Source organism: Schistocerca americana, chromosome 6, assembly GCF_021461395.2.
Source record: "Schistocerca americana isolate TAMUIC-IGC-003095 chromosome 6, iqSchAmer2.1, whole genome shotgun sequence".
Taxonomy (NCBI): domain Eukaryota; kingdom Metazoa; phylum Arthropoda; class Insecta; order Orthoptera; family Acrididae; genus Schistocerca; species Schistocerca americana.
In genome coordinates this window covers 428,614,687-428,639,751 of record NC_060124.1, presented here as the reverse complement: position 1 = coordinate 428,639,751, position 25,065 = coordinate 428,614,687, and the positions used below count along the sequence as shown (strand labels likewise).

General features: G+C 42.3%; 2 protein-coding genes across 2 annotated transcripts in view; one reads left to right on the top strand and one right to left on the bottom strand.

The window, feature by feature from the left end:
* LOC124620187 (cilia- and flagella-associated protein 45-like) overlaps positions 1–25,065 on the bottom strand; it is a 219,547-nt gene that overhangs the window by 20,524 nt on the left and 173,958 nt on the right. Inside the window, exon 8 of the mRNA XM_047146857.1 lies at positions 14,764–14,979. Within this exon, the coding sequence (XP_047002813.1) occupies positions 14,764–14,979 (216 nt within the window). The remainder of the gene's footprint in view (positions 1–14,763; positions 14,980–25,065) is intronic.
* The window catches only part of LOC124619442 (cyclin-H), a 93,600-nt gene that overhangs the window by 22,113 nt on the left and 46,422 nt on the right, over positions 1–25,065 (top strand). The window lies entirely within an intron of this gene.

Sequence of the window (25,065 nt, the reverse complement as noted above, 5' to 3'; positions counted from 1 at the left end):
GATGGTCGATGTAGAGAGGATATAAAATGTAGACTGTATGGAAGTGGAACATGGACGATAAATAGCTTAGAAAGAAGAGAATAGAAGCTTTCGAAATGTGGTGCTACAGAAGAATGTTGAAGATTAGATGGGTAGATCACATAACTAATGAGGAGGTATTGAATAGAATTTGGGAGAAGAGCAATTTGTGGCACACCGTGACTAGAAGAAGGGATCGGTTGGTAGGACATGTTCTGAGGTGTCAAGGGATCATGAATTTAGTATTGGAGGGCAGCGTGGAGGGTAAAAATCATAAAGGTAGACCAAGAGATGAATACACTAAGCAGGAAGAAAATCTGAGAATATGTGTTTGGAGTGCAGCATTGTATGGTAGTGAAACATGGACCGTGGGAAAACTAGAAGAGTCGGAGTATTTGAGATGTGGTTCTACAGAAGAATGTTGAAAATTGGGTGGACTGATAAGGTAAGGAATGAGGAGGTTCTCCAGAGAATTGGTGAGGAAGTGAATATATGGACATATGTTAAGACATCAAGAATAACTTCCATGGTACTAGGTGGCGCTGTAGAGGATAAAAACTGTAGAGGAAGACAGATTGGAATTCATCCAGCAGATAATTGGAGACGTAGGTTGCAAGTGCAACTCTGGGCTGAAGAGGTTGGGGCAAGAGAGGAATTCAGGGCAGACGTAAAGGAATTACGGGTAAAGTTTAAACTAATTCTAAATGGTGCTGTGGAGAAGTGTGTGCTGAGTAAGTGGATTGAGGACAGAAAAGACCCACCAAGGTTTAATAACAAAATTCGGAAAATATTAAGGAAGCAGACACTGGTGTGTTCTCAGTTCAAAAAGGAATGCAGAAATTTCAACAGGCAAAAGTTTGCAGTTTGTGTGCCTGTAAAAAGATTGATGTGGGAAACACACTACTACTTCCACTATATCATCTTAATCAATGATCTTGCCAAGAACCCAAGAAAATTCTGGTCCTATGTAAAATCACTAAATGCACCACAGGTTTATATCTAGTCACTCATTGATTAGTCTAGTGTATCAGTAGAAGACCAGTCTAGTGTAACAGTAGAAGACAGCAAAAGGGAAGTTAAAGTTTTAAATTTCACATTAAAAAAAGTCTTTCATGCTGTATAATCATGCAGACATACCACTGTTTGACCATCCCATACAGAGGACATAGAAATAGGCATCTGTGACATTGAGAAGCAATTGAAAGAAGTCTCAGTTTTACAGAGAGTACTGTACAACATTGACTCCATACCTACCTTGAACTTATCATGGATCTCTCTCCTAGTTCCAAGTGACTGGGAAAAAGTGCAGGTGACTCATTTATATAAGAGTGGTATGAGAATGGACCTGCAAAAATATAGACCAGCATGCAGGTGTGTTCAGTGAGTTAGTGTTTATGTAGCAACTTACACTTTTCATTTTGTGATTTTTATTATTATCACCCTCAGCGCCATCTAAGAGACATTAGAGATACTTTCTGTTTTCTTCCATATGCTTCTATGTTTACTGTAGTTTTAGTAGTGTCGTTTTACACCAACTGAAATTCCACAGTCAAGTAGTTGAACATTGAGAGAGCCAGTTTGTATTCTCACTTCATTGTCTCCTTGTGTGCTATGCAGTTGTGTTCAGTGAGTTGGCAGCTTGGGCTTTTCCCCTCAGAAGAATCACAGTCGGGTAATTTTCCCCTTTGCCTCTTTGCACTTTTACAGTTACTCCTCCCCACTGCTTTGTTTGTAATTTTGAGATTTCATTCAGTTTTTTACACAGCACAATATGGATAGGAACTGTACTTGTTTTAAGCATACAAGTAAAATTGACCACTGTGTGTAAACAACTGGGAGCTGCAGTTGCAACTGACGAAAGGCTTCTGGCTGTTGCAAAAAAACAGCGGCACTATCAGAGCACTGGTGAGGAGACCTGCAACAGCCTTGGAGCTGTTGGAATCATCTGGTGACGTGGTTGGCACTGCGTCTTCCAATACACAATATCTGACCCATTCATCATCACTGGAGAGTGAGTGGCAGGCAGTGGTGGGTTCGCATATTACTGGGCGGTGAAAGAGGGAATGGGCCACACAGCTAGCTTTCTTACATCTTAGCAACTTGGACGAGTGATGATACTACTTCTTAGTTAGCATGGGATGCCTCCCCTGATGGGCCAGTGACCGAATTTCCTGCCTAGTCTGGAAAAGTGCAGAGGGTGGGTATGCTAGTCAATGGAGCCCCTCAGGAAAATAACATGCAGGGCATGAAAGAATGGCGATGTGCACTCAGTAAATTTGCCAGGGGGCAGAGGGAGGGGGTGGCAGCCCCATCCATGACATGGAGGAGGCTTTCTGCTAACCGCTATTGAATATGCTGGGTGCAACTGGCTGCAAATAGTGGCACATACAAGATGTGACAATAAAGTAATGAGACGTGTTAAAAAAAATGTTGCTTACCGTTTTAGTCAAGTTTAGTGTTGTCTCCTTCAAAGTAATTCCCTTCTGAGTCCACACATTTTTTCCAGCGCTTCTGCCATTGATTGTAACATTTCTGGAACTCTTCTTCTGTAATATCCTCAAAGACCCTTGTCACAGCTTTTTGGACACCTTGTGTTGTTTGAAAATGAAAATGGTGTCCCTTGACTCTTGGAAATAGAAAAAAGTCGCACGGAGTGATGTCTGTTGAATAAGGTGGCTGGGGTAGTACTGAAATTTGTTTTGAGGTTAAAAATTGCTGTACTGACAGAGCAGTACGGGATGGCGCATTATCATGATGCAGAATCCAGTTATCAGCAATGTTGGCACAGACACGAAGAACTCTTTTACGAAGCCTTTCTAAAATTTCTTTGTAGTAATATTGGTTAACTGTTTGCCCAGGAGGCACCCACTCTTTATGAACAATTCCCTTGGAATCAAAGAAGTGCACAAGCATGCACTTCACTTTTGACTTTGACATGCGAGCTTTTTTTTTTTTTTTTGTCAGGGTGGTCGCTTTGAGCACCATTCTGAACTTTGGCATTTTGTCTCTGGAACACACTGAAAAAACCAACTTTGACCACCTGTGATAACACGGCTAAACAATTCTGGATTGATTTCTGTTTTCTCTAACAGATCGGCTGCCACATTTTTTCGTGTTTCTTGCTGTTGTGGTGTGAGATTTTTGGAGAACATTTTTGCACAAATCTTTCTCATACCAAGATCTTCAGTTATTATTAGATGAACCATTTCTTGATTGATGTTCAGTCCTTCTGCAATGATTTTCATGGATAATCTTCGATCACATCATACAAGTTCACGCACCCTGGCCAAGTTGACATCCGTCTGTGAGGTTGATGGTCGTCCACTGCGATCTTCATCTTCAACATTTGTTCTGCCTTCACTAAACATTTTATGCCAACGAAAAACTTGAGCTCTTGACATAACCTCCTCTCCAAAAGCCTTCTGAAGCTTACCGTAAGTTGTCGTCGCGTTTTCACCCAATTTAACGCAAAAAGAAATAGCATACTGTTGTGCAATATTATGCGGTTCCATTTCTGTGACGAGAGACACAAACAAGTGTTAACTTATTACAGCCCAACTCACGACTGAGCAGTTGCATCGAAGTGCCACTTGGACTAGAAGCAGCTTATAGACCAAGGTCAAAGATATTGTGCCTACACAAGCCTGCAGGGTTGCCATATCTTGCAAAGAAAATCAGTCTCATTACTTTATTGTTGCACCTTGTATTGACACTAATGACACCAGCTGCCTGGGTTCTTAGGCCATCCTCAGTTCATTTTGCCAGATGGCTGTCTTGGTGAAGGCAACTAGCATTGCATATGGGGTGCATGCTAAGCTGACTATGTAGAATCATATCCAGGATTGATCATGGTCCTCTGGTTTTGAGCAGAGTGAAAGGTCTAAACCAGAGCCTCAGATGACTCTGCAGTGGTATTGGATGTGAATTTCTTGACCTCCGCTATCGGGTGGAGAGTTGAAGGGCTCCACTTAATATATGTTAGGCATGCACTACATAGAAAGAATGCTTGTTCACATAGATCAGGTACAGAAAAAGTTAATATTATGCAAACTGCAGAAGCATCCCAGGAAAGGTCCCAGAATTATTGGGTTTGTGCCCAAGTTAGCAATGTTTTTCCATAATTTCAAAAAACACAACAGTGTCACATAACAGAGACTTCAGTCATCAATAATATATTCTCTTTCACTATTTACAACAGTCTGCCAATGCTGAGATAACTTTCTGATTCCGCGACTGTAAAAATAACATGGTTTTGAGGTAAAGTACTCATCGAGCCATGTTCAGAGTGCATTTCCTTGAAGCGTTTTTGTTAGAGTGTGGAAAAGATGAAAATCTGAGGGTGCAAGATCAGGTGAATAAGGTGGGTACAGCACGACTTGTTACCCCATTTCCTATATAGTGTTTTTTGTCAGTCTAGCAGAATGCAAGCAGGCATTATTGTGGAATAGCATCACTTCATGCAGTCTTCCTGGGAATTTTTCTTGGGTTTCGTCTGCAAGATGTCTCAATTATTGATAGTAAATGTCAGCAGTGATGGTTACACCTCGGGAAAGCAATTCACAATACACCACACCATCGCTGTTCCACCAGATGCATAACATTATCGTTTGTGGATGCATGCAAGTATTTGTATGGGGAGCTACTGCTTTGTTTGGCCTCAACCATTCTTGTCTTTCCCATATGTTAGCATAAATACACCATTTCTCATCACCAGTAACGATACAGCATAGGAATGATTGGGGTTGTTCACAAGCCAGTTGATTATGAGCAAGCAGAGCTGGACCAGCTGATTTTTGTGTATCATTGTGGATTACTGTGTTTAAATGATCTTCATCAGACTTAAAAAGTCTTCGTGTATGTGGAGAGTTACCAATGTCAAAATGATCCTCCTTAAAATGAGAAAACAGTTTTATTGTCAAGCTCTATCCAATGACACTATCCCCATACAGGGCGCAAATGTTTCTGGCTGCTTCTGCCACTGTCACCCCTCCATTGAACTCAGATGCAAGAGTATGTCAGAAATGATCAGATTTTTCTACTGGGCACTCCATTTTTTAGTGTCCGTGGCCCCACTCACTTTCTCCAAGTGACAAGATGAAAATATGTGACCTCAGATAGCAACAGTGAACAACAAATAAAAATGACAATCAATAAATAAATCGATAGCAACTGAAATGCCAAGATGCAAAGCAAAAATGCTACAAACTTAGGCATCAACCTACTAATATCACTAATTGAAGATTATATAGTGGTAAGACAGAGATTTAGGAACCAGGTTTTAAATTGTAAGACATTTCCAGGGGCAGATGTGGACTCTGGCCACAATCTATTGGTTATGAACTATAGATTAAAACTGAAAAACTACAAAAAGCTGGGAATTTAAGCAGATGGGACCTCGATAAACTGACTGAATCAGAGGCTGTACAGAGCTTCAGGGAGAGCATAAGGAAACAATTGACAGGAATGAGGAAAAGAAATACAGTAGAAGAAGAATGGGTAGCTTTGAGGGATGAAGTAGTGAAGCCAGCAGAGGATCAAGTAGGTAAAAAGACAAGGGCTAGTAGAAATTCTTGGTTAATAGAAGAAATATTGAATTTAATTGATGAAAGGAGAAAATATAAAAATGCAGTAAATGAAGCAGGCAAAAAGGAATACAAATGTATCAGAAATGAGACCGACAGGAAGTGCAAAGTGGCTAAGCGGGGATGGCTAGAGGTCAAGTGTAAGGATGTAGAGGCATATATCACTAGGGGGTAAGATAGATACTACCTACAGGAAAATTAGAGAGACCTTTGGAGAAAAGAGAACCACTTGTATGAATATCAAGAGCTCAGATGGAAACCCAGTTCTAAGCAAGGAAGGGAAAGCAGAAAGGTGGAAGGAGTATATAGAGGGTCTATACAAGGGCGATGTACTTGAGGACAATATTATGGAAATCGAAGAGGATGTAGATGAAGATGAAATGGGAGATATGATACTGTGTGAAGAGTTTGACAGAGCACTGAAAGACCTGAGTCGAAACAAGGCCCCGGGAGAAGACAACATTCCATTAGAACTACTGACAGCCTTGGGAGAGCCAGTCCTGACAAAACTCTACCATCTGGTGAGCAAGATATATGAGACAGGCGAAATACCCTCAGACTTCAAGAAGAATATAATAATTCCAATCCCAAATAAAGCAGGTGTTGACAGATGTGAAAATTACTGAACTATCAGTTTAATAAGTCACGGCTGCAAAATACTAACACGAATTCTTTACAGACGAATGGAAAAAATTGTAGAAGCCGACCTCAGGGAAGATCAGTTTGGATTCTGTAGAAATACTGGAACACGTAAGGCAATACTGACCCTACGACTTATCTTAGAAGAAAGAGTAAGGAAAGCAAACCTACGTTTCTAGCATTTGTAGACTAAGAGAAAGCTTTTGACAATGTTGACTGGAATACTCTCTTTCAAATTCTAAAGGTGGCAGTGGTAAAATACAGGGAGTGAAAGGCTATTTACAATTTGTACAGAAAGCAGATGGCAGTTATAAGAGTCGAGGGACATGAAAGGGAAAGGGAGTGAGACAGGGTTGTAGCCTCTCCCCAATGTTATTCAATCTGTACATTGAGCGAGCAGTAAAGGAAACAAAAGAAAAATTCGGAGTAGGTATTAAAATGCATGGAGAAGAAATAAAAACTTTGAGGTTCGCCGATGACATTGTAATTCTGTCAGAGACAGCAAAGGACTTGGAAGAGCAGTTGCGCAGAATGGTCAGTGTCTTGAAAGGAGGATATAAGATGAACATCAACAAAAGCAAAAAGATGATATTGGAATGTAATCAAATTAAGTCGGGTGATGCTGAGGGAATTAGATTAGAAAATGAGACACTTAAAGTAGTAAAGGAGTTTTACTATTTGGGGAGCAAAATGACTGGTGATGGTCAAAGTAGAGAGGATATAAAATGTAGACTGACAATGCCAAGGAAAGCGTTTCTGAAAAAGAGAAATTTGCTAACATCGAGTATTGATTTAAATGTCAGGAAGTCATTTCTGAAAGTATTTGTATGGAGTGTAGCCATGTATGGAAGTGAAACGTGGACGATAAATAGTTTGGACAAGAAGAGAATAGAAGCTTTCGAAATGTGGTGCTACAGAAGAATGCTGAAGATTAGATGGGTAGATCACATAACTAATGAGGAGGTATTGAATAGTATTGGGGAGAACAGGAGTTTGTGGCACAACTTGACTAGAAGAAGGGATCAGTTGGTAGAACATGTTCTGAGGCATCAAGGGATCACGAATTTAGTATTGGGGGCAGCGTGGAGGGTACAAATCGTAGAGGGAGACCAAGACATGAATACATTAAGCAGATTCAGAAGGATGTAGGTTGCAGTAGGTACTGGGAGATGAAGCTTGCAGAGGATAGAGTAGCATGGAGAGGTGCATCAAACCAGTCTCAGGACTGAAGACCACAACAACAAATGCTCAGATAATATTAAGAACAGAAATTTGGTTGAAAACCAGAAAAGAACAGCAATGAAATCCTATTTTCAGATTGGAATATTTATTGTAAGGATATTTTAGTCACCATTGATCGTGGCGTATTTATTGCAGCAAATAATTTGATAATATCTAGCAAGGTTATCACAGATTCTAACTGTGAATTAATCTGGGTGAAGATAAACATCAAAGGTTGGTCAAAATGGTATTTGGATGCTTTTATAGATCTCTTAGATCAGGAGCTGTAGTAGTAGAGGTCTTCAGAGAGAATTTGCAGAATATTATTAGTAATTTTCTGGATCCAGAGACAGGGACTCATGTGACATTATTGTAGATGCCTTGTCTGATAATTTCTTCAAGACCATAATGAAAGAACCAACTTGTGAACATAATGTCTTAGACCTCTTTGCAACAAACAGAAAGAAATGTGAAGAAAAGTAGGAGAATATTTTTGCTTAGCAAGAGTGACAAGATACAATATGCAGAGTAACTGAATAGTCAGCATCAAATATTCAGTGCTGAGAGCCACGATGTGGAATGCAAATGAGAAAAACTCAAAAGCAGTGTGCAATATGCTGTAGACAAGTACGTTCCCAGCAAGATTTTACAGGGTGGGAAAGATCCACCATGGTTTAATAGCAGTGTTAGAAAACTGCTACGTAAACAAAGAGAACTTCATCCCAGATTCAAGATAAGTGAAAACCTAGGTGGCAAATAAAAGCTGAATGATGGAAAAGTTAACACAAGGGGAGCAATGAGAGAAGCATTCAGTTATTTCGAAAGTAAAATTTTGCTAACCAATCTGAGTAAAACTGTAAGAGATTTTCATCTTACATAAAATCAGTAAGCGATTCTATTCATTCAGTGACCTTACTGGCTCCAAAGTGGAAGATAACATAGAGAACTCCAAAATCTTGAATTTAGTCTTCTGAGATTGTTTCACCATGGAAGATCATAACAATAACCTGGTCCCTCTTTTCAGTCATCATGAAATGTCGAAGTATAAGATTTTGAGATAACTGATAATGGAACAGAAAAGCAACTACAATTGCTTAATTATAGGAACACATCAGGAGATACCTATAAGATCCCACTAAGATTACACTGAATAACTTGCTCTCTTTGTATCAGCAGTTTATCATGAGTCACTGGAACAGTGAAGGGTACCTAGCAACTGGGGGGGGGGGGGGGGGGGGGGGGGGAGCATAGGTCATTCCCATTTTCAAGAAGGGTTGAAGGAGAGATGCACTTAATTGTACGCCAATATCGTTGATCTTGATCTGTTGTAAAATTATGGAATATGTTTATATTCGAGAATTATGGAGGACAAAACTCTCCTCTATAAAAATCAACATGGGTTCTGCAAACAGAGATCTTGTGAAACTCAGCTCACTGTTCCTCCATGAGATCCACAGTGCTGTAGCCAAGGGCACTCAGGCTGATACCATGTTTCCTGACTTCAGGAAGGCATTTTCCGCTGTCTTGCTCTGCCATTTAGTGAAAAAAAGGGCTTACTGAGTATTGAACCAGATTTGCGACTGGATTCAAGACTGACTTATACATAGAACTCAACAATTCAATGTTAACAGAACAAAATTGACTGATGAAAAGATAATTTGCAGAGTACCCCCAGGATGTGTAATAGGGTCATTACTCTTTACAATGTACATAAATGATCTAGCAGAAAGTGTTGGAAGCTCCTCCAGTTTGTTCACAGGTTATGTGGCTGTCTGTAAGAAAAAGTAGCAATGTCAGAAGACCGTATCAATTTGCAGAACAACTTGCAGATGATTGATGAATGGTGCAGGCTCTGGCAGTTGACCCTGAACGTAAATAAATGTAATATATTGTGCATGCCGAGGAAAAGAAATGCACTACTGTACAGCTACACTATTGATGACTGACTGCTGGAAACAGTACATACCATATAATATCTAGGAGTAACTATCCAGAGTGACCTCAAGTGTAAAGATCACATCAAACAAGTAGCAGGTAAAGCAGATTCCAGGCTGAGAGTCATAGGGAGAATCTTAAGTAAATGTAACTCAAGTGGCTTACAGTCCTCTTGTTCGACTAATTCTTGAGTATTGTTCATCAGTATGGGTTCCTTATCAGATAGGGCTGATAAAAGAGAGAGAAAGAGAGAAGATACAATGAAGGGCAGCATGTTTCATCTGGGGTCATTTAGTCAACACAAGAGTGTTACAGAGATGCTTAACAAACTATGAGAGAGAAGTTGTGCAGCATGGAGAGGTTTAATATTGAAGTTTTGGGAGAGCACTTTCCGGGAGAGTCAGACAACAATTTATTCCTCTCACATACATCTCACAAAATGACCACAGTGAGAAAATTCGAGAAATTTGAGCTGTTGCTTAGTCTTACTGACAATCATTATTCCCACACACTATTCGCAAGTGAAACAAGGAAGGGGGAATCTACTAGTGGTACAAGAAGTACCCTCTGCCACATATCATTAGGTAGCTTGCAGAATGTGATGTAGATGTGGATTAACATTGGTTTTCTGCAAAATTCTTGAGCATACTGTGAGTTTGAATATAATAATTTTCCTTAGCAGCTTTGAATATAATAATTTTCCTTAGCAGAAAAGCTGCTGTCCATAAATCAGCATGAATTAAGAAAGCATCACTCAGGCAAAACTCAGCTTGCCCTTTTCTCACACAATTTCCTGTGAATCATGGGGAGTGGCTGCCCCTAGATTCCATATTCCCATATGTCCAGAAAGCATTTGACACAGTGTCCCACTGCAGACTGTTAATAAAGGTCTGAGCATATAGAATATTTATCCAGATATGTGAATGACTTGAAGACTTCTTAAGTAACAGAACAGAGTACATTGTCCTGGATGGCGAGTGTTCGTTAAAACAGGGATATCACCAGGAGTGCTTGAGGGAAGTGTGATAGGACCACTATTGTGCTCTATATACATCAGTGATCTGATTGATACAGTGAGCAGCAATCTGCAGCTGTTTGCTGATGGTGGAGTAGTGTATGAGAAAGTGTTGTCATTGAGTGAAAGAATTTCTACTTGGTGTGCTGAGTAGCATCTTGCTCTAAATGTACAAGCTTTGTAAGTTAGTACAAATGAGTAGGAAAAACATATCTAAGCTTAAGATTACAACACAATTGGAAACTGAACGAGAGGGTAACGTCAGTAGTAGGAAAGATGAATGATCGGCCTTGCTTTATTGGGGAAATTTTAGGGAAGAGTACTACCTCATCTGCAAGGAGTCTATACACAGAACACTAGCACAACCCATTCTTGAGTACTGCGCAAGTGTTTGTATCCACACCAGTTTGGATTAAGGGAAGACATCAAAACAGTTGAGAGGTATGCTTCTGGATTTGTTTCTGATAGGTTCGATTAACACAAATATATTATAGGGATACTTTGTTAACTCATACGGAGGCAGAGGGACAGTAATTTTTCCTCCACTTCATTTGCAAGTGGAACCAGAAAAGGAATAACTAGTAGTGGTACCATATACCCTCTGCCATTTACCATGTGGTGGCTTGTAGAGTATATCTGTAGGTGGAGATGAGATATGATTACTAAATTAGTTTACTGTCTATGAGATGAAGTACATGAAATGTGAAGGGCATTGGTACAAATGAAAAAAGTTCTAGTTACACACATTCTCATCTGCTCCAGTTCCCTGTTCAAGTGGTTGCTTCACTCAATATTCAAGAAAACGGGGTACGTGGGGTTCTGTACTGAGCAATCCTTCTGTTTCTGAGGGCCAACAATGGTCTAGTGGCAGCTGTGGGATCTTTGGTATCGGCCTTCTTACATGCTGACTACTTTTGCTTGTACTATTGCTACTCTAGTATAGGTGTTGCTGAGCATCGTCTACAGGTCCTCATACAAGCCTTCAGGGGCTCTCACTCTTGGCTTTCAGTTTTCAACTGCCAATACTCGTATTATGCATTTCTGTACCATCATACTGCCCACCCATACCCAGAGTTTTACCTAGATGATCAGTTACTTCTTGAAGTTGAGATGCACCACTTTTTGGGACTGGTCTTCAATTCCTGGCTGATATGGCTTTTCCACCTCCGCCAACTTAAGCGAAAGTGCTGGCAACACCTCAATACACTTCGCTGCCTCGGTGACAACACTAGCTGGAGTACATATCCCTCTACACTTTTGTAGCTCTACAAAGCCCTGATTTTGTCCCATCCTGATTATAGGAGTCTTGCGTATAGTTCACCATCGCCCTCAGCATTGCATATACTGGACCCCATTCATCATTGTGGGGATCCAACTTGCAACAGGAGCCTTCTGAACTAGCCTTGTAAACAGCCTACTAGTCGAGGCTGGCGACCTCCATTGCCTATCAGGCACGAACAACACCTGCTGAGCTACACTGTATGCATTCGTAGCTTTCCTGAACATCCCAACTACTGTGTCCTTTTCCCTGGAAGGGAGCTCCACCTCCCACAACAGCGACACACAACTAGGTTTACAATTGCTGCACACCTGCATGGTCTCTGTTTGGAGCTGCAACTTCCTCCACTGTCGCCTCTGGTGGGCGAGACATCACGTCTGCCCCCATGACTTGTGTCCCAACCTCGGATTTGTCTCAGAAGTCTCCTTTGGTCCGAAAGATTCCACCGACCCCACAAGTTCTGCCACCTGTTCTTGGCTGCCCTCGAGATGTATCCAGTTTTGAAAATAGTATTCACCAGTGGCTCAACAGTCAATGGACACCACACATGCATGGTGCAGTGAACTCCACTCTCCCAGAGTGTGTATTCACTGCTGAATTGATGGCCAGTAAACTAACACTTTACCATGTTCGTTCTTGCACTGGCAAGAGTATCCTAATCTGTAGCAATCGCCTGAGCAGCCTCCAGGCTATAGAACAGTGCTAGGCGACTCACCCACTGGTTGCGGCTATCCAGGATCTTCTCTCTGATCTCCATAAAGCTGATGGCCAGTTATTTTCATCTGGACCCCTGGTAATGCTGGGATTGCAGGAAATGAATGAGCTGACCAGTTGGCCAAGCTGGTCACCGATTCTGGAAATGGGGCTCTCGGTACCAGACCTTTGGTCATTTTTATGCCACAGATAGCATGAAGTCTGGAAATCAGAATGGTCTGTCCTGATCTCCCCAAACAAATTGAGAACAATGAAGGAGACCATGACCATGTGACAGTCTTCCCTGCGTGCTTCTCACAGGGAATCCTCCATCCGCTGTTGACTCAACATTGGCTGACGCATGGCCCCATTTTCCAACGTGAGGATCCCCCTCACTGCCCTAATTTGGCTGCTCCGAGGTGGCATCTAAATCTTCCTGACATGCTCCCTCTGGTGCTAGCCAAAGCAGCTGATCTGGTGCTAAGTTTTTGCCTGCAAAGGTGCATTGTATTCACCCTTGTAAGGTACGGCTTTTTGGTCTTATCGCCTGAGGGGTTGGGGGATGGTGGAGCACCTTTCTCCTCCTTCGGCCCCAGAGGCCCCTTGTCAGACTGCTTGGTGTCCAAGCCTGGCTTTTATCCTTTCCACCTTTTTATTCTCTTTATTTTCATATCTTGATTTTTAATGCTCTGTCTTGACTGATCTTTTGATGACTTGTCTGTGTTGTCTTTTTTTCTGGCTTTTATTCTGTTTCTTTTTATTGTGTTAGTTACACTTGGCTTTCCAAGATTTGCCTTTCCTTCCTTCTTTCCTTTGGTGACCACTCCTAGTTTGCCATGTAACAGATGAAGGGATTGATGATCTTGCAATTTAGTCCCTTTCACTCCAAACCAGCCAACCAACCAACATACGTACCAATCGAGTCCTGCTATGAAAAAAAATGCCACCTCAGACTATCACTCCTGGATGTTAGGCTGTACGGCGGGCAACAGTCAGGGTGGTATCCCACCACTCTCTGGAGCATCCCCAGACACGTCTACAGCCTGGAATCTCATTGACTGGGGTAGAATTATCTTCAGTGATAAGTCCCACTTCGAGCTGAGCCTCGATCACTAGTGTCTGGAGACACTCCAGACAGTGGTGCGATACCAACCTGACTGTCGCGCACCTCATGGCCTGATAACCAGAACTGAAGGGCTGGGTTGCCATGTCTTTGGTTGTTATCCACGGCACCTTTAACAGTGCAGTGGTACATCGGTGATATTCTATGGACCAATTTGTAGTCCTTCATGGTGAACCATCCTGGACTTACATTTCAGTAAGATAAGTCCCGCCAACACATGGCAAGGGTTTATGGTGCTTGTCTTTGTGCCTGCCAAACCCTATGTTGTCCAACAAGGTCACTGTATCTCTCCCCAGTTGAGAATGTGTGGGGCATTATGAGCAGGGGCCTCAACCAGCTTGGGATTTGGACAATCTAACGCACTAATTGGACAGAATTTGTAACAATATCCCTCTGGAGGACACCCAACAACTCTTACTAGTCAGTGCCAAACTGAATTACTGCTTGCTTAAGGGGCAGAGGAGGACCAACATATTATTGACTTGCTCAGTTTGTGAAACTCTTTCTCTTGAATAAAGCATTCAATTTTTCTGAAGTTGTAATGATTTGTTTGCCTGTGCAAGTAAATCACATCTACTGACTTCTGATTTCCACCCCATACAGATAATTCCTGTGTGGTGTGTCATATGCAGTTGCCCCCCCCCCCCCCCCCTATTCTTCTTTTCTTGGAGTATATATTGTGCTGTAAATCAGATGGTAAAGGAATTCAGGAGAACAAACGGGTGGCTACAGCAGGTGAGATGATCAGTGTGCTGCCTACAGTGGTATGGCATAAAGTCCCTGTAAGTGCAGTGACAACCTCACTGCTGAGATAAGGGGTCAAAGATCAGTTGGAGAAAGGGATAATAAGGTGCTGTCATTGCTGTTCTTCATGTTGTAAAGGCAAAATGAAGTCATCCTACTTACTTCTGGATTTAGCTTTGGCCTTTGCTTCAGGGATACATTATTTAATGATATGTTCTGTGTGTGGAGCTTATGACGTACATATTGCAGCATGTTATGTTTCATTATAAGTGTGTTATTCAAGTTTATGGCTGCACCAGGTATACCACTGGATCGGCCCTCTTCTTTTCAGTGATGTGAATGTAATATCTTGTCAGAGGCTCTGTGTTATCTGATCTGCCTAAATTGTTGGCTACAAGATTTTACTTTGTTCCCTTGTTGGTGGAAGAGATTAGGGAATCATTTGAGGTACTAACAATCACACTGTCAAATACCTAAGCTCTCTAATGATATTAATTATCAAAATTACACTAACTTCCTTTTTCATTCTGTCCTGTCTTTCATCTTCTTCTTGCCATTCTCTCTGTGCTTTTACAATGCGTTCAAACTCTCTCTTCTCTCTGGCTATTTCAAGTGCTATAGTTCTCCTCCTGTCAAGCATTTGTTCTGCCCGTGCTTTCTTCAGATCATCCTCCTCTTTAGCTTTCCTACGAGCTGCTTCTAATTCCTTTCTGCGCCATTCTCGTTCGACCTATGGAGAAAAAGCAGTGGCCGTATTATGTTCAATATATAGCGCAACAATGAGAAAATTGTTTGAGATTACGTACAGTCTTAGACATAAAAACTGACCGCCGGCCGGCCGCCACAGAGACTAAATCCGAGTCGTTCACTTAAGGTGGCCAATAAAACTGACCGCCCCTGACAACTCTTAAGTCCGGCCATCTGCACAATCTGGCAACACTGTAAAGATGCGGAAGTGTTAGAAGGAAGTGTTGTCTACTTCCTAGTTCAGATGGATGGAGTGAGCCATGGTCTTGCGGTAATCGTCATGCATTCTAAACTTAGAGTCGCATGTTCGCGTCCAACTGATTTTTTTAACACATTTCGGTCTAAAGTTATGAGTCTGATTGAACATCGAAGACAATTCGCTTAACATTCTACCCACCCGCAATAACAAGTATTACAGAAACAATTCCACAGGACAGCTCGTGGCTGCGTCGCGATCATAACAGCTTACACTCGAGCGTTTCCTCGCGCTGCAGCGGCTACCGGCCAGACGCCACCCGCCGCCTGAAATCCGGCGCCGCCCATGTGAAGGCGGCGCCACGCTGTCAGTGTATGTATCAATGCCATTTTCGAATTTGAAGTTCTAGTTACCATCTTGCAGTTAAGCATTGGATTTTGCATACTTGAAAATCATGAACTACAGTTAAGCATTGTAACATTGAGTCGCAAGTGGAAAAAGGTGTAACATCTGCAACACAACGTTTACTTTTGGTATAACAGAGGGGAGAATGTAGAGGAGGCAGCTAGAAAAATTTGAACTGTGCGTGGAGCGAGTGCTTTTGGGAAAAATACGCCAGAAAGAGATATTCTTGTGTCAACAAAGATCGTTCTGGCATGAATGATTTTCCACATTAATGAAGTCTCAACTACTGATATATGTGACATTTTACCATCATGTGACATTTGCATTCAACAAGCAAAGTTCAGAAGTCTGGTGTAGGAGTACTGCATGCTCTAATTCGAAACAACAAAAATCAACGGAGTGACTATTATTGAACGTCATCAGGCCGCTCATTGAGCATTCCTTTGCAGTACTGTTACTGGTGACGTGTTATGATGCCTTTATCGTTAACTTCCAAAGAAGAAATGAAAGGCTAAGCCCCACCAAAAGACGTAGACTAGAGCAAAGAGAAGTGTGAATATAATATTTTACGTTTGATACACTCCTGGAAATTGAAATAAGAACACCGTGAATTCATTGTCCCAGGAAGGGGAAACTTTATTGACACATTCCTGGGGTCAGATACATCACATGATCACACTGACAGAACCACAGGCATATAGACACAGGCAACAGAGCATGCACAATGTCGGCATTAGTACAGTGTATATCCACTTTTCGCAGCAATGCAGGCTGCTATTCTCCCATGGAGACGATCGTAGAGATGCTGGATGTAGTCCTGTGGAACGGCTTGCCGTGCCATTTCCACCTGGCGCCTCAGTTGGACCAGCGTTCGTGCTGGACGTGCAGACCGCGTGAGACGACGCTTCATCCAGTCCCAAACATGCTCAATGGGGGACAGATCCGGAGATCTTGCTGGCCAGGGTAGTTGACTTACACCTTCTAGAGCACGTTGGGTGGCACGGATTACATGCGGACGTGCATTGTCCTGTTGGAACAGCAAGTTCCCTTGCCGGTCTAGGAATGGTAGAACGATGGGTTCGATGACGGTTTGGATGTACCGTGCACTATTCAGTGTCCCCTCGACGATCACCAGTGGTGTACGGCCAGTGTAGGAGATCGCTCCCCACACCATGATGCCGGGTGTTGGCCCAGTGTGCCTCGGTCGTATGCAGTCCTGATTGTGGCGCTCACCTGCACGGCGCCAAACACGCATACGACCATCATTGGCACCAAGGCAGAAGCGACTCTCATCGCTGAAGACGACACGTCTCCATTCGTCCCTCCATTCACGCCTGTCGCGACACCACTGGAGGCGGGCTGCACGATGTTGGGGCGTGAGCGGAAGACGGCCTAACGGTGTGCGGGACCGTAGCCCAGCTTCATGGAGACGGTTGCGAATGGTCCTCGCCGATACCCCAGGAGCAACAGTGTCCCTAATTTGCTGGGAAGTGGCGGTGCGATCCCCTACGGCACTGCGTAGGATCCTACGGTCTTGGCGTGCATCCGTGCGTCGCTGCGGTCCGGTCCCAGGTCGACGGGCATGTGCGCCTTCCGCCGACCACTGGCGACAACATCGATGTACTGTGGAGACCTCACGCCCCACGTGTTGAGCAATTCGGCGGTACGTCCACCCGGCCTCCCGCATGCCCACTATACGCCCTCGCTCAAAGTCCGTCAACTGCACATACGGTTCACGTCCACGCTATCGCGGCATGCTACCAGTGTTAAAGACTGTGATGGAGCTCCGTATGCCACGGCAAACTGGCTGACACTGACGGCGGCGGTGCACAAATGCTGCGCAGCTAGCGCCATTCGACGGCCAACACCGCGGTTCCTGGTGTGTCCGCTGTGCCGTGCGTGTGATCATTGCTTGTACAGCCCTCTCGCAGTGTCCGGAGCAAGTTTGGTGGGTCTGACACACCGGTGTCAATGTGTTCTTTTTTCCGTTTCCAGGAGTGTAGTTCCATAAGTGTGTTTTGGACTACGAATTCTGCCCCAAGGGGTGTGTGCAACACAGCTGGAATTTGTTGTCAACAACTGAGACACCTTTCGGTCGCAGTGTAAGAAAGTCGAGCAACAAAACTACATCACCTGTGCTACTGCATGATAACTCACTCTATTGATTTGAGAAACAAAGCTATCCAGGAAATTGATAGGAAAGTCGTCTCTCAGGCACTTGTATTGATAGGAAAGTCCTCTCTCAAAGCACTTGCCCCTCTCGTCATATATTCGTAAAATTTTACGTTTCCCGCTCTTGATCGATCAACCGTCAAGGCAATTCATTTCTTGACGAAAATACTCTTAAAACTACATTGGTTTAATGACATCGTTAGAACCAGTGGTTTTCTGCAAACGTAGAATTTGCAAACAACTTAGGCATAGTCAGATTGTTGTAGACATCATGAAAGAAAATTCAGCTGCTGATTAATTTCTCTTTGATGAATAATGTTACGATCAGAAAACTAATGGAAAATGCAATTAAAATATTCACTGTGCCAATACAAATTAAATCCAGCTTACTACAGAAACATCATGACGGCAATCTATCTTAATGAAGTATTATGTGTCTTTAAGACGATTGAGCCTATTTTAACACTACTTTTGACTTGGAAAAGATCTGTATTTACTTCATTTCCTGTATCATTCGCAAGTATTATAAAAATGTGGCATTTCATAGATAAAATTATGTATTCACAACAACAAAAAATATGTCGGCAGAAAACAAAAGTGTCATTATGAAATTGGCAGTAGCGTAAGGTTTTCGCTCTGACAGTAAGGGTTACTGAAAGTACCAAGACGAATTTTGCTCGAGCGCTGTCTTACGATTCCCTCACTGAGTTTGTATCTTGAGAAATGGTATTTTCCTGTAGTGGGAAGACATCGTTTTGTGGTTGAATTGTTGGCAAATGTCAGTCAGACGTGTGCCGTTGGTCTAAGCGTTTTGGTGTGTTGAATTTCTACCAATGATTTTTCTACAGGTTTTTTCTGTCCCAAATAGAGAGTTGAAGTCTCCCTTTAGTATTTTCACATCATCTTGGTGAATTTTGCTCATAGTATTTTCGAGTGTGTTCCAGAATTTTTCGACATTTTTGGTGTTTTCTTATCTTCGATGTTGGTGGGGGCATGTGCATTGATCAGTGTTTATTTTTTACTGGGGCTCTGAATGAGCATAGTCATAAGTCGATTGTTGACGGATGTGATTTCTTTGACAGAACTGATGATAGATCTGTGTTCGAGAAATGCCATGACCAAGATTGGTACGCCTTTCGCTACCTTTTGTTGCATTTTGCTCTTGAAGATGCAATGATTTCCGTACTCCAAGGTTTCACTGACAGTTACTCTTGGTTCTTCAAGAACAATGATGAGAATTTTTTGTCGGTCGATTTATTATGTGGGATTATTTAGTTTCCGTATTTGGATCAATGTATCGATGTATTGTTATATAAAAAAAAAGTCCTTATGTGTGTGAAATCTTATGAGACTTAGCTGCTAAGGTCATCAGTCGCTAAGTTTACACACTACTTGACCTAAATTATCCTAAGGACAAAAACACACACACACACACACACACACACACACACACACACACACACACCCATGCCCGAGGGAGGACGCGAACCTTCGCCGGGACCAGCCGAACAGTCCATGACTGCTGCGCCTTAGACCGCCGGCTAATCCCACGCAGCGTGTAGTTTTCAGATGCATGTTTTCTGCTTGTAGGGAAATTTACAAGAGATCTTCAATATTCTCTGACGTGCTAACCTGACCTCCCCAGAATCCGAAATTGCAAATGCCGCCTGTCGACAGTTTGCACAGTTCATGTTTGCTTGTGTTTCATTGGTTTGGCCTGGGTGATTCCAGGACCGGACAGGGCCAGAGGGTGTTGAAGCCTTTGGAAGCAAATATTTTCAGCCGATCTCATTGAGCTAATAGACGGTGACCAGAGTAGCGGTGATTTTCTCTAAGACGTGCGTGGATTTTGGGTTCAACATATTGAGTAGTCGTTGAGGATTGTGTTGGTATTTGTTTCACCCCAAGTATTTGATTTCCTCTGTACCACCCATATGGGGGAGGGTTTCCCCTATCGGCCCCACGGGATTATTATTATTATTATTATTATTATTATTGTTATGTCATCAGCAAATCCGATAAGGATTCAGCCAGTCAGGCTTAGTGTGGATATCCTAATACGACTCTCATCGTTTGATAGACTGGGTAAACCACATTCTTCATCGGACGGTTAAATGTAGATCACTTGTTTATGACAGGGCCTGAATTCTTAAACACTGTGGAAAATAATAATACAGTGTGCTTATTACTAAAATGTTGTTTAAATATAAATATATGAACGAACGAGATAACAGTTTATTTACAGGAGCAGAGCCCCATCAATCATAGCAGAGCAGTGCAAGATTGGTTTCAGGGCCAAGAGAGGATAAAGCTGCCGTTTGTTCCATGATCACCGTACATCAACCAGATAGAGAATATGTGGGCAGAGGTAACAAGGTCATTGCCATGTGCACCTACAAATGCAAGCGACTTTTGGACGAATATAGAAATCGTATGGTGGGAAGTAAATCATCACGCTACACTGTCGACGACTTAATGAAATCAATGCCCCTACGCCTTCGAGAAATCTTACGTAATGATGGTGGGTGGGTTGGTTACTAAAAGTATACTCGTCCACAAAACCCATGTGGACAATTATCAGATAGTCGGTCAAGCTTTGCTTTGTCGCATCTGTTTAGATACAAGTCCATTTACTTTCAGTCTCCTCCTTACAATTCTTACAATGCAAGGTGATTGAAAAATCTCATCCACTCGACGCCAACTGAGGAATTGACTGGTGCATGTGTTGTTCAACACACAGTAGTTGTCACCCTCACTGGAATCAATGACTGACTGTGTGTGTGTGTGTGTGTGTGTGTGTGTGTGTGTGTGTGTGTGTGTGTGTGTGACAATAAATATTGCATGAAATATGATTGTAAAGTATTTTAATGCAATGGGAAGTTACAAACTGAATTTTTACCCAACCCACGACCTACATATTACGTTACGTTAAGTAAGATGTATTAACTCCATAGTACCGTTAGCAGAGACAGTGCGCTCTTGTTGTCGAGGCTCGCGACAAGTGCAGCGATCAGCAGTGCCCAATGCCGCCGCGATTTGTTTATGTTTGTTGAGCGTGGACACTGCAGCAGACGCTTCGCCATAAACAGGAAGAAATCACCTTGGCTCTGACTGCAGTGAGCGGATATCACTGCCTGCATGTTCTTATAGTAACCAACGTGAGACTCTACTCACAGGTGCCATGGAGCAATTGCAACGGGTATCATGTCATTAGTCATCAGAATATTAACCAGTGATGAAATGTCCACTCTATTTGAATCCCAAGAAGATAGGAACCTTCTCACAAAGGAATGTGAGGTGATATCTAAATTTATCCAACATACAAAAATTAACTGCAGGGCTTTCATGTATGCAGTAGTAGCACACAAGGAAATAGTATGTCTTGGAAGCGTATATTTCATTTCCTCTTCTCATATTAACGCCCTTATTTTAGTATGAAGTGAGAAAAAAACACGAAAATCTAAAGTTTCTGAGAAGCATATCAGTCAGTTCCTCTTCTCATATCATAACTTTTATTGTAGTATGAAGTAAAAAAACCAACAGTTTAAGGTTGTGAAGCATAATATGACACCAGATTCTTATCGTAGGCGCTATTGGAAACGTAAAAAGCAGGGAGCTGTCCATTCTTTTGCCCAATAGTCTGTCTCCTTTCATGCATTACTCGCGCTAGGAGATTCTTATTTAAGGATTTGTGGGAATCAAGTTCTTCATGAGAACAAGCCTTATGTTATTGTGCTAATTACGGTATGGAAAAAATGCAACAAAGACGATTACCCCTAAAGCAGTGGGGATATTTGCAAATGTCTGTATTCAGCAATGACTGCCAGCTGCCACAACACTTTACAGAATCCATGCGGCAGGCAACACAACTGTGCGTGCACTTCAGACTAGAAGAGCTCGGCCACCCCCGCCGGCGTACCTGTATACTGACCATTCGTTATTTGACTAAATATGACCTACAATCTGATTCGCATATATATGACATGGATTAGCGCCAACACAAAGCAATGACTAAGGGTTCGATACCGTTACACTGATGGCAAGACAAATGTTCGCAAATCACCTCTATTGCCTCGCAAACCAATTGCATCTTAAATATCGAAGGACCGACGTCCACACTGTCACAGCGCGTTGAAATACAGCTAAGACGGCAGATGAATATTTGTGACCGACTGGGCTTCGAACCTGGACCTCCTGGTTACTAGACAGACATGCTGATCACGAAGACTTTCAGCACCAGGTAGGCGGAGGCAAAGAGGGAAGGGGTCGAAGATCCGAGGCCTGGCCTCAATGCCTCACCCATACCTGTCACTGAGCAGCTGCATTATTCCCATGTATTCCATGTTTGCATCCATATATACCTTTAAATTGTGGAAAAAAATTGACGTAGTAATTAAGGTAAAATAAATTACAGATTGCTGCCTCCAATGGCGTGCGTTCCTTGTAGAACATAACTTATAACAGTGAAAAGGGTGACGGAAAAATACATAACAAACATTCATTCAGAAATATATTCACAATTTAAGTTATCATGCTCTTAACCACAATCCGAGTTGGAGTCTCTCTTCAGTTGCAGCTAACCAGTGCGCACCTATTGCACTACTGTAAGAACCGAGATGCAGTATTTTAGATTTAAAATTTTGTAAATTCGTTGTCAGAACTTATGAGACCAAGCTGCTTAGGTCATTGGTCCCTAAGCTTACACACTACTTAATCTAACTTAAACTAACTTACGCTATGGACAACACACACACCCATGCCGGAGGGAGGACTCGAACCTCCGACGGTGGGCACTGTCGGGACGCAGCAGCCAGCCTCTTTTCAGCACCTATCTACATACGCTCCTCGTCAGACGCGAATTCCCATCTTTGCCAAATACCACATGCGCGGTTCTTTCGGGAATGTCCGAAAGGAAAGACACTACGAATCCGGGTTCGAACCTGGTCAGGCACAAATTTTCATCTGACGCCGTTGTTCTATATTAATGCGCATGGCAGCCTGGACATCCGTCCTTCAATCTTTAATTGATTAACAAGGCTGTCTATTTCGATTCGTAGTGTCTGTTCTTTCGGAAATGTCCGAAAGAACAGACACACACACACACACACACACACACACACACACACACACACACAAACACATACACATTTTATATTAAGTGCTATTCGGAAAATGTTTGGCAACTCAGTGATAGTGCTGGACTGGAGCTGCATCAACCTACTCATTTCACTAGATATAGTTGTAATTTTCCGAGCAATTCCTGTTTAGTAAGTGACAGCGACAGCGTCTCTCGTCGTTTACTTTGTTGGAAACCAGCTTCTCTCTGCCCTAGCCTATAATATAGCAGTGAGTGATTGCTCACATTCTTGATACCTCACTGGACGTGCTACTGCAACTGTAGCCAAAGATTCAAATCCCGCTGGAAAACTATGTTTCAAGTCAGATGTTTTTGCTCCTCCCGTACTGACATTGAAAACGATCACAACGAAATTAAGTATAGGTATCCTATGAAACCCTTGAGTTCATACTATGGTGCTGTGAAGATGAAAAAAGCAGTTTTTCACAATTATGTGATGACAGATGGAATTTGTCAGATTCCACTAATTATGATTGCATTATTAACTGTTGATTCACAGGCGCTTTTCTGCCGCGTATTGTAACTGTTATTTGAATGTTAGAGCTGGAAGAATAGAAACATCAAATTTTCGCCATATGGAATGTTCGAATTCACCCTAAGTCTTCACGTTTCGAACAAAGGCAGAATATCCGTCAGGAAAGCTGACAACAATAAGCCAGGCCATGCCTGTCTTCTGGTGGATGTGCCAATGAAAGTGCTCTCAATAACAATATTGTACAGCAAATATACATTGCCAACTCAACCACTGGAGAAGTTCCAAAACTGTGAATCGCGTCTGGTGAATACGCTTTCAAGGTTTCTGTCTGATTAAGTCAGTAAAACACAAATAATTGCCGCAGTTATTAATTTATGACAGTTTGCATTCAGTGCATCGATGTATTACAAGTAATTGCACTATAGCCCCTAAACCTAGTTACAGAAATGCGAATAAGACTCATTGACATATAATGAGGATCTTGCTGCCTTTGCCACCCGCAACTTCTGAAACGAAGCAATAGTCACTTCCGAGGTCTCTCACAGAACACATCAGCTGGTATCCTTCCTGGCGGTATAAGTGAAACTTGGCAACATCGCAGAATATGTTTGGCAACTCTGTGACCGACGAGTCACTTCCTTGATGGCACAGAACTATCCTGCTAAATTCACTTTTCACTTGATATTATCGTGTCATTTCAATTTAATACTGAGTGATTTTCGCTTGAGACGTGACATAAGGATATCAGTTAATCCTTTTGAGTCCACGAAAGTCGTTCCACATGAGAAATACAACTACTGTCGCCTCTTATGTTGCGGTTCATCTGCCATAGCGCTTACTGGGTCAATATGTAAGTTGAATACACCGCGCCTATTCGCTAGCTCGTAGGTAACGTGCTTGCCTGTCAAGTGCATGCTGCCTCTGTTCGCCTTTCGAGCTTCGCCGAAAGCTAGATTTTTAATTGTTTTGTGGCAGAGCTACAAGCAGTCAGATAAAAATTCAATGAGGGAATCGTAAGACAACGCCCTAGCAAAATTTGTCTTGCTTCTTTTAATAACCGTTAGTGTCAAAGCGAAAACCGTGAGGTACTGCTAAATTAATAATGCCACGTTTTTGTTTTCTGCCGACATATTTTTTGTTGTTGTGAATACATAACTTTATCTATGAACTGCCACATTTTCATAATACTTGCGAAGCAAATCATGTGAAGTAACACTTCACCAACTTGTTGGGAAGGTGGAAAAAGCACTACCCTTTCTGGATGCTCTCTGTCTCTTCCTGGATGTCGGGTAATACGACCTTCGAGTAAATGGTTAGAGATGAAGAACCTAGTGGTGAATGAACTCATAGATGAGCTGAATGTAGGAGACTACTCTTGAAAAGAATAAGTAGACGATCTATTCACAGTAAGACTTAGAAAATTTGCTAGTACTGTTAAACCTATGTGCACTGAACACTGTGAAAAAGTATTTAAAGACAAGCCCCACGAAAATTGGTGTAGTATTATTTATGGAGAAGCATGTCCACCACACATACTGAAAAATTATGTTTCTCGATGAAACTTTAGAGGGGCTGTAGTGTATCTAGAGGTAGCCTTGGATGGAAAACTATTATGAACACCTCACATAAAGAATATGTTCCACTGCGAAAGATAATCTTATAAGCACTAGAAGCTGCTTTAGGG